The sequence below is a fragment of the Syzygium oleosum genome, unplaced genomic scaffold (genome assembly GCF_021117445.2).
Source record: "Syzygium oleosum isolate NSW1041296 unplaced genomic scaffold, Sole_v2.1 Sole_v2.01, whole genome shotgun sequence".
NCBI lineage: Eukaryota > Viridiplantae > Streptophyta > Magnoliopsida > Myrtales > Myrtaceae > Syzygium > Syzygium oleosum.
The window spans coordinates 35,723,842-35,734,475 of record NW_026607485.1 but is presented as its reverse complement, the minus strand read 5'-3'; the positions used below and the strand labels follow the sequence as shown (position 1 = coordinate 35,734,475).

Genomic DNA, 10,634 nt, shown 5'->3' with positions numbered 1-10,634 from the left:
CTTCTTCTACATAATGCAAATTGTCCAATTTGTTTTAAGACCGTCCCTAATACCCACTTTCATCTTTTTTGTTGGCAAGCTTTTGCTTTGTCCCCTTAATTAGTGGGGAGCAGTTTAAAAATTACCTTGAGTTTGGACATATTCACATGTACTTGCCTCAATTTGTTTACACTGCAAAATAAGCCAAAACAATGTTTTAGTTATTCTCCCGTCAAAATTCGTAATAGTATTCTAATTTCCAAAAAATTATGAACGAAATTATATGCGCATTAACATACCCACATTCAACTCTTGCAAAAAATCCAGGAAATTCGAGTTTTTTTAAAAAAAGAGTCTTAAGTGCATTGGCTGCAATATTTACATTAAGCTAAAAAAGAAGGAAAAGTCTACACTGGCTCACCATTTTCACCAGTTGTGGTAGACACATGAAAAGAAGAGAAGAAAAAGTGCAAAGCTTTGGACAAGAGGGAATTCGAGGCTACAGCTTCTCTCACAACTAGCTATGCATGGGAAAAAGCTGCTGGTCAATCTTGATATGATAAAAAACTGAACAATCACATCCATTCTCTTGGTCCGATCGTTTCTTGGACCACAAGATTCGATTGAAAAAGCTAACAGCATTACTAGATGATGATGTGTAAGAAACCCACACAAAGTAATGACTCCTGAATCGGCTCCCAAGTCAAAGGTACTCAGGAAGCTAATATCACAGACTTGTGTGCATGACAGAGAGCGCAAGTCATTCGCTTCAGATCATCAAATGGGGGGAGGGACGGAGAGAATGTCGCCATTTATAGATAACTGTGTGCTTAGAAGCTTAGCAATGCGACATAAGCAAATCAGAAAACTTTAGCTCGATAAGAGTTTGAACATGAAGAAACTTCATATGTCCAGTAACAATCAGTAACTTTCCGTCATATATAACAAAATGTGCACTCCGGTGTGCAGTAACAATCGGTAGACAATCTGTCATGCATAAGCATAATGTGCGCTTTTCACATCAAAGAAAAGACGTAAGAAGCGAAGTAGAAACAACATGACACCAGCGGAAATGTTATAGATACTTATTAACAATAACTCCAATACCTAAGCCTCCAGCAACATCAATAAGCACACCCAAAAAAATAGTTCATACCATAAAATGAGCCCACTTATGAGCTACAAAGAGAACTACCCATCATCAGCCACAATTGTACTCTCCAATCTCCGTTTCCCCCCGTTTTTTTTCCTTCAAGACGAAACCCGGTAATAGCGTTAATCCATCAGGGGAACCGAACCACCAGCTCCCACAATCTGTTGCTCCATCTACAGTGAGAAAATGAAGAATCAGAGAAAAGGTCTGAGGAATTTTTTTTTTAATAAATAGAAGGCTAAAATATAATATTAGACTAAATACTGTCGAGGCGGCTGCTAAATACTTTTGAATTCCACTTTAAATGCAATAAAACAGCAAAAGAGTAATCTTTTAACCTCTCTTCAAAGCACAGTTACAATAGACAAGGATTCCGACCAAAGCATGAATAAAGACAATACGGAATTCGGATTGCACAGAAACATTTAGCCCAGAACATTCATGAATAGTCATGTTCCTTTAAAGGAGGTTTTGGCACATACCCTGAACAGATTTTGAAGCTTGTCCTTCAACAAAGCACATTCATTTTTCACCTGCTGAAGACATATCAAGCACCTGCCAAACAAATAATGTCAAACAGAAATCTAACAGCATGTCACACTGATAATGACACAGGCAGAAGTCAGTGGTGGCCGATTTGCATTCCTACTGTCCTTTTTGCCAACAAAATGGCACAATATAGTTTGGATTGTTGAGTTATGTCCACCAAGAATGGCTATAATGTCATTCCAGACAACATGAAGAGGCACAGCACTACTTGGTGAGAGAGAGGAGAGGGAAAATGTCTCTTATATTATTCCACGTGAACACCAACTCTTACTATCATTGCCTCTATATCTTATATTATTCCATGCGAACACCAACTCTTACTATCATTGCCCCTACAGATGTTCTTGGATTTGGTCACCTAGTTATTAAGTGATAGTATAAACATTTAGGAACGAAAACCCGGCTTCTTGATATGACTGGTAAGGTATACTGATTCGGTATAAACTAGCTTTCTGCAGGAGGAGCAAAAAGCAACTTCCGTGGTGGCAAATTGAGCAAACCAAAAGGAAACAAGTAATTTTAAAAGAAAAAGAAAATAAGCAAAGCTGAAGTTTCTATATTGCCAAACAAGAACTATACCTGCGAAAATCACAGGAAAAGGCACAAAGCTAAGGCATTCGCCTAGTAATTCCGACCACTTTCAAATAGATGACACTCACAGGTACACCAGCAATTCTATGTGATCACAGAGAAGGTCCCTACTGACATGAGAAGTTTTTATGCGTGGAATAAAGATGCCGATGTACAATGCTGCTCTAAATGATAATTTGGTGAGACAATACTTCTCCTGACTAGATATGATCACTTTGATAGCGAAATGCCACATCAAAATAGATAGTTAACTTACTTCATTATCGATAGCATGCCTATGTTTACAAGGGCATGCAGATACTGACCCTTAGCTAGGGAAATAGAGAGTCTGTGTACTACAGAAACTGTGTCCTATTTGAATTTACATTGTTCGATCCAAAATGTCAGTTGATAATTCCCTAAGGCCTACTGGTAAAGGAAAATGGCATTTGTCTAAAAGGAATATCTAAGTGTGAGAGTAGGAGTGATAGTCTAGAAGGAGCATGACAAGACTTAACATCATGCATTGAATAACAAACTCATATAACACTCTCAGTTTGGTAGAGCTGGAAACTCAAATTGACATCACCCTATTATCTACAGCAGTGTTCCTTTGGTAGAACTCAAAAACTAAACTAATCTTCCCCAAGAAATGGTTCAATTATTAACTAAGCTGAGAGATTCTTAGGTGCTCCTCATGAGAGATCCTTAAGAGCACCTTGAGCGTGATCTTTCCGTCACCCAAGCCAACCATAATGTGCCAAGTATTATCCATAAAACTTAGCATGAGTCCATTAGTTTGGGTGAACAGGGAGCTTGAAAGTTTCTCCTTGGGTAGGCCCGTAAAAGTGCTTAGGTTTATTAAGAGGCATGTATAAGCACTTTATATAATCGGTCCAAAAGGAATTGGTTCTTATAGAAACACTTAATAGAAAATTGTTATCCGTACCAACTGCAGTCCAATCTTTCATCCTCATAAGATGCAATTATTTATAGTATAATCAAATAATGTCAAAAGTCAAATTCTAAATTAGTCAATTTTTTGACAGGATAATCAATGTTGTCAAATGTGTAGAACATATAACCTTGTCATGTTTTTCTCTGTCACATATTCATGGAAACATACAGTTGCATATATCTACCCCTATGCATGTTCAACTATACCACATACTCTCCACCCCGGATATGTTTGTCCCAGATTCACCCACCGCCAGAGGCTAACATTTACGAGTAATTTCCATCATAAGTAGGAAAAAGTGTGAAGCACAAAGCAGCCTAAACACGTTCAAGATAGACACTCCAAAATGGTTCATCTGTAAAAAGGCCTTAAAGAATGAACAAGTTCCGTTAAAATAAGAGATAGGACTCACCCTTCATAACTCTGTGCCTCACAGAAACTTCTGAAGGTAATGCACAAATTTTTCACCCTCGTTGCACCTATGCTGTAAAAATTTAGCAAAAGAATACTTACTTTGCTTATTGACGAAAAGACAATAAGACGAGCCATGAAGTACATCATCAAAAACGAAAAGTGGACTTCTTTAACAAGCAAACTGTCTGGACAACCACTGCACTTCTGGTGTTCTACGCAATAATCTCTTGCACTTCTAAATTAGTGAAATTCCATCTACTTTGTACGTCGGTGAAAATGATCCTCACATCCAAATTTAATAGGATTTTCATAGGAACTATCTACATGGCAGCCTCCCAGGATTTCACGTCCCCCAACTCCGAGGGAAACCCTAATGGAAATTAGAGGGGGAACTATTTTCACCAATGCACCAAAAGACATGGACTGACGTCACCAATTTGAAAGTACAGGCATCACCATATGAAACCCCGATATAGTATTTTTCCAATGCAGGGTGCATTCCTTGAATTTGTGACTAAACAGTATATTCCCCAAACAATCCGTATGTTCGTGTCGAAAAACACAGAAATCCTAAGTTCACAGAAAGCACTCAACCAGTGTGGACAAGAAAGATGAAATGTAATTGAAAAAGGAGATACCTGGAACTACTGCCCTTAAGCTGGTGAACATCAGCATCTACTTGTTTAAAATCAACAGGTGATCTTTCTCTGCCCAAGAGATTGACAAAAACCCAATTACACAAAATTCACATCTTTCTTTGCTCACATTCAAAATCTAAATTGCGAACAAAAAACACGATGAGCGAATGCTCTACTACTCACAGAGCCGCGGCCATATTGTTTATTAATTTGTCGGAATCCACAAAGAAGAGAGACGCCACTTCAACTGTGAAATCTGGGTTGCTCTCATCCTGCAGCTTCTGCAGCTGCGTGAACTGGTCGTCCAAAACTCCCTAGAAATTTCGCCAGAAAGACAAAAACCCATCAACAAAACCTCGCCAAACGCCACAAAAACAATAAATTTCTTTTGAAAAAAAGGAATCATCTTTCGAGATGGTAAAGTCAAACGTTCCCCAGCCAAGAGCCCCCCTCCCCAAAAAAAAAAGAGAGCGTTTCCATCACAAATCGCCAACCACCCACAACAACACCGACCCATCACGAATCACAACCAGATAAGCACGATTCTTCCCTGAAAGTGGCGGAGAAATTGAAGGAAAAGGAAGGGAGCCGCTGACCTCGTGAAAAAGAGAGGTCAAGTAGTCGACGTACTGCTTCCGGAGCTGATTCACGATGTCCATAGGCGTGTGGTTGCTCTGCCCGTGAAATCTCGGCATGGTCAGCACCCAACCGGAACGAAGCGCGAGAGGCTGTCCTTCGGTCTGCACAGAGATTTTTGATGGGGGAAGCAGCAAAATTCGGAAAGGCTGCTGGTGTGAAACCAAAGATATTGGAACGTTGCGAGATTTGGGGGAAAAGCAAAGAGAAAACTTGTACAGTCGAGTTTTCCCTTCAGTCGAGTTTTTTTCTTTTTTTTTCTTTTTGGGATTGACATTTTCTTTTTTTTTTGGGTCAATTTAAGGCCCGAAGAGAAAGTGATTTTCTGGCTTTTGTCAAAAGGGTACGCTTGGGATGATAAGTGAAAAGATTATTGGGCTTCCAATTTAGATTAATAACACGAAAAACCTCAAATTATAAATTTATCCTTCGTTAAATTGGATTAATACAAAAAAAAATCAAGAATCAATAAATCTGTGCCAAATTGAGGGGTAAAACCCTAAATTGGTAGACCCGTAAATTGTCGCGTGTCATTCAACTCAGCAATCTAACGGTAAAATTTAACGGAAACTAACGGAGTGTAAATTTATCACAGATGTATCGGTTTAGGATTTTCGGTGGTCAAAAAATTAGTTTGGGATGAATTTGTCACGAATGTACCAGTTTGGGGTTTTTGATGGTTGAAAAATTAGTTTTTGGTAAATTCATCACAGGTGTAACAATTTGAGACTTTTCGTGGTATTAACCCAAATTAAAAGAATCACTGACCTTTTAATGACATGTCTGCAGATTGTTTGTGATATTTTGAATATTTTATCAAATTTGACGCTTATGCTTAAGCAGTAATTGCAGGTAATTAATTGTCAGTAATTACGTTTAATTACGCTTTCTATTAATGGGGCCTCTACATGTGCAAAAAGGTCATGGCCCGACAGGGAAGTGATGGGCATAACCCACCAAATTGGGTCAAATGGACTGGGCCTTAAAGATCTAACCAGGGCTCACCTTGCGCATAAGGAAGGGCTCGGTTGGACCTAAGGTAAAAGAAGAGATTTGACCCTTATCGGTGTAGAAACCTAGGAGCAAATCTCGCTCATGCTCCTCCTATTTCTCTAGACTCGTAACTCGAAGAATGGGCCGAGGTGGCTAGCCCTAAACGGTTACCGACGGAGCCACGCATCTGGCGAGTCGGAATTCTCGAGGGCTGTGGGCAGCCCCTCGATAGTCCACGAGCTAAAAAACCGTCCGATCCAATTTGGGCCTGACGTTCTCTTTCTGATGGAGACCGGATATCGAAGAGAATATCTGTTCAATTTACGAAAAGGAATCAGGATTCCAATATCTGTTCACTTGTGATCCGGGAGGTTTCGCAAGAGTGTTGTGTTATATTTTCGTCGTGACAGTTATATTTTCGTTTTCAGTGCTTAAGATAATCAATATTGAAAATTCAGTATTTAAATTTTCAATGCTTACAAGCCCCAAGTTGAATCCAACAATCCAATATTTGTTTCTCGGGATTAAAATGTAAAATATTAAAGGACGTTTCATATGCATTTGATTTGGATTTGATATTTCATTGCAAGAATTATATATTCCCTTTTGCAACTAAATGGCCTCTTATGTTGTAATTTTTGGCAAATTCTCATTGGCCGAATGTGATGGTTGGCTCCTCAATTGCAAGTACATATGGGCAAGCTCAAATGAAAAGTTGAAGAGTGTCATATTACTGTATTTAGATACGGTCTCAGGCTTAAAGGAAAATTTGTCAAAAAATCCAATTCAATCCTAAACATTTTACTAATTTGCCAATTGAGTCTGTCAATTTTCCCCGGGCATGAGTCCGTATGAAGTCAGCAATCGACAAGGATTAGGACGTGGGTCTGGAAGGTTGACATTACAAACAATTTGGTAATTAATCACCCAAAAGAAGTTGAAATTTGGTTCCCATCAACTTAATCAAACCTCCCCGGAAAATTTTTAAAAGAATAGAAAGAATCAGATCAAGAATGTTAATTTGACGTGGATCAAGCTGGATTTCGTCATTAGTTTATTTTTAAAAGCCTAATCACATCGACAATCAAGTGACAGTGGGGTGACAATACCATCAAAGCCATCATTCAGCCAAACCTTGTTGGTTATTTCCTCTCTGAATTCCAAGTTCATCAATGCATTTTCCAGTCCCATCTCCTCCTATGTCTCTTTTTCCATACGTATTCATTTCAAGAATAACTTCTTTATTGGTTTGGAAGTAGACATAGCCTAAGATGGTACATTCTACTAGAACTCGGACCGGGATTTGTTTTCGTAGATGGAAGGAGCATCAAGACTATCAAGGTCGGGAGTCTCATTGTGTTCTAGATTACATTTCGAGAATCGAGAGGGGAAGCCTACTCATCCGTCGGCTCCTCTCACAAATCTGTGCGGTTTGACGGAGAGTCTAAGCACGGTTCGCTCGCATGGATCAATCAAAGACCTTTGCCGCCGTTCACCCATTCACCGATAGTTGGGAGTCTACATTACATTAAGCTTATTCTGCTTCTTGCACCGTCAGAGGGAAAAGTAAAAACCTTTTATTCTCCTTATAGGACATATCAAAAGGTACTTTTTTTCATTTAATAATTTGGCCGATATTCCGACTTTCTCCGTAAATGCATGCAAAATACTTCATTCACGTAAAAAGATATAAAAACTTACTTACGGGATGATGGGTTGGAATTAGTGTTAACAATTCTGACCTAAAAGCTTTAGTGATATTCGAACTGATCCAACCTGATCATGATCACTTAGTCCACTTTGTCTAATAAAAAGAATTTTACATGGGAGAAGTCTTGTTAACAAGTGCTGAGAAGTGTTTATTATAATTTGAAATAATGATTTTTCCTGAAGATGTAAAAAGAGGTAAGATGCGCACATCGATTCACGGACGTGCATGCGACCCTTATAAGTCATTGAAAAAGAGATGTTATCATTTAGTGAATGACCATAATACTCCCACCAGAAATGGAGGTGCGATAGTGTCATCAGTTACCATAATCTAAACTACGATATTATTTTCTGATCAATCTAAACTATGGTATTATTTGTATTATGATTGCATACTTTGCCCAAAGATCCCGCCCCAAAATCGTTCACCAAAGCCCTTATCCCAAATCAAAGCAACAAGCACAATAAAATATGTTATTTTTGTTGGGGTGTTGTTCATACTCCCTAGCAATTGGACAGCACGGGAGTCTCGCTCGAGCCTGTTGCTAATTAGAGTATGTTTCCTAGAAAGAGGTTTCCTATTTTAAATCAAACTATTGTGTGTGTGTGTGTGTGTGTGTGTGTGTGTGTGTGTGTGTGTGTGTGTGTGTGTGTGTGTGTGTATCAGTTGGACGTAGCCCTAATTTAAGGGTGAACCAGGATAAAATCTTGCGTCTCAAATTCTCTTTCTCGCTTTTACTCTATTTCTTTGTGATTGCGCGGCAAATCCTAACAATATCTCTATCTAGGGTTCATTTATGCTCTCATGCCGGTTACTCCATTCCCTCCAAAAGTTTATTATCTCTGTAATAAAAGCTACCGACACTAAATTATTATATATATTGAAAACATTACTATCACAATAAAAAGTTTACTATCTTAGGATATTATGGTATATACTTTTTCACATAAGGGATTGTCTTCTCTTCCTGAATATTATTTGTGCCATGTCTGTCTCCATCAATTTCGTGTCATCTGACATCTATCACAACCATTCTAAGGCTTTCGTATTCGTTTTCTTGCAGAAATGGATGGCTATGAGTTTTCCAACGCTGTTAATTTTGATGTTGTGAAGAAGTATTATCCTTGATAGAATCTAACGCTTTGTAGCAAAAGTTATCAAGTGTTTAGTTCCCATGTTATGAATTTCAGACATTTCTATGATGAATAAATTGCTTTGGTGAATTGCGAGTTGAATTGCTCACATGTTGCATGATTATTCTGTTTGAGTTGTCGATTTCAAAAGAGAAATTTACTTAGAGAATCCAATGAATTATATGGAGTAAATTTTGAATGTGTCAAATGAGACGTGTCGGAATGATGAAAGGTAAACCCTATTCCGCACACCGTCCCATACACTAATCTCCAGTGAGTTGAGCAGAAAAATTCCATGTCCGTAAGGTAAATGGTTATCTTGCAAAAGGTACAACAGCCGAAGTGATGAGAGGCATTTTGTTCCTCTATCTTAAACACTACTGGTAATCATTTTCATAACCTCTTGAGCCCATACACTTGTAGTTTTATTTTAAATTACCCCTGTAAAAAAACACCCCACATCGGGGCAAACTGGAGGTAAGTCAGCATCACGATATGAGGAAAATAGGGAGAAATTTTATTGCTTTCACTTGGATCAATCTTCAGGTTATTGCTATTACAAATGAACTCGAACATTAACTCATGTGCCTTAGGATGATGAAAAGCGGTTCTTCCTCTATCCTACACACTTTATCCATTACTTAGCCCCATTGAGCCTGCAATTTCATTTCATATGAACCCAGTTAGAGATCATCCCCCACATTGGAGCAAGGTAAAAAGCATTACCGTCCAAGCAACATGTTCGGAGTGTCAACAGAAGACGAAGACCCCTGAGAGTCCAAGTATCAAGCCATTCGGTAAAAATAACTCACAGTGTGGTTGGTCATTGTATGCATTTTAGACAGTATCTATGAAAAGTCAAAATCAAAATAGAACTAGGAGGCATGAAAAAGTAAGGCCAATGCCCAAAAAAGGAAAATGTGTCGAGATATGATTTGCCAAAGTTACAATGATATCCCAAGAGGAGTAGTCATAGTCCTACAAGTCTTAAGGAGTCAAGTGATGAACTCTCGAGGTCAATGGAACATCTATCAAGAAGATAATCCCTAGAGAAGAAGAAGAGCGGTGAAAGTGCCAAAATGATCACTTACTCTCACCCTTTATACATATTTTTGAGCCTGATGTATCATTTCCTTTTCAACCCATGAACTTAGCCTACGTTATGTTCCTTACAAAGTCTCTTTAGATTAAGGCACTTGAATTAATGTAAAGTTTTAGATGTTTATAAGCATGGTTAGAAGAAGTGCGAGCAAAATTATTTCTGTCTCATTTTGCAGGGTTCTTGACTTGTAAACCCAAATATGATTACGGAGTATTTTTTTCATAGCCTCGACTTGGGCAGTCTTTTTTGTAAGCCATTGACCAATCCTACATTACGGTCTTAACAAAGACCTCTTATATTGGTAAGGTCATACCGCTTGCGAGAATATTCGGACCCTTGTCAACATGATGATAGTGAGATAGAGTGAATCTCATAAACAAGCCTTTTTAATGAGAGTGAGTGAAAAGTCCTTTTAGACCGAAAGGTCTCTCATTTGACACATCCATGACACTCACATGCTGAAACTGGGTTGTCCTTCTACAATTCTCCCCAGTGGAAATTCGGTAATACTGACTTGATAAAATTGTCATGCATAAACCCCATTTAAGTTGGTAAATTTGATGCATATGCGTTCTTAATTGTCTATGATGCATGTTATCTCTCCTATGACCAAGTTTCGCAGGAGACGTATCCTCAAGAGTTGAAGATATCACCAAGTAAGTATATCTCTACCCATTCCTTGAGTATTTGTCATAGTTCAAGTATTCCCTCTCGAGCACATCAATACTCGACCCGCTTGAGCTGTCCCCCCAAAGAATTTTCTAGATTCAGTCGAGATTCAGACGACCGAATATAGGT

The 10,634-nt window shown here is 38.6% G+C and overlaps 1 protein-coding gene across 1 annotated transcript; it reads right to left on the bottom strand.

The window, feature by feature from the left end:
• Window positions 1-887: 887 nt before the first annotated feature.
• Window positions 888-5,082, bottom strand: LOC115679150 (histidine-containing phosphotransfer protein 1-like). The gene is made up of 6 exons (XM_030602743.2): window positions 4,858-5,082; window positions 4,445-4,575; window positions 4,262-4,330; window positions 3,622-3,693; window positions 1,615-1,687; window positions 888-1,305 (listed from the first exon to the last, which is right to left on the bottom strand). The coding sequence occupies exons 1-6, from the start codon at window positions 4,954-4,956 to the stop codon at window positions 1,255-1,257; spliced, it is 495 nt and encodes a 164-aa protein (XP_030458603.1). The 5' UTR covers window positions 4,957-5,082; the 3' UTR covers window positions 888-1,254.
• Window positions 5,083-10,634: the final 5,552 nt, after the last annotated feature.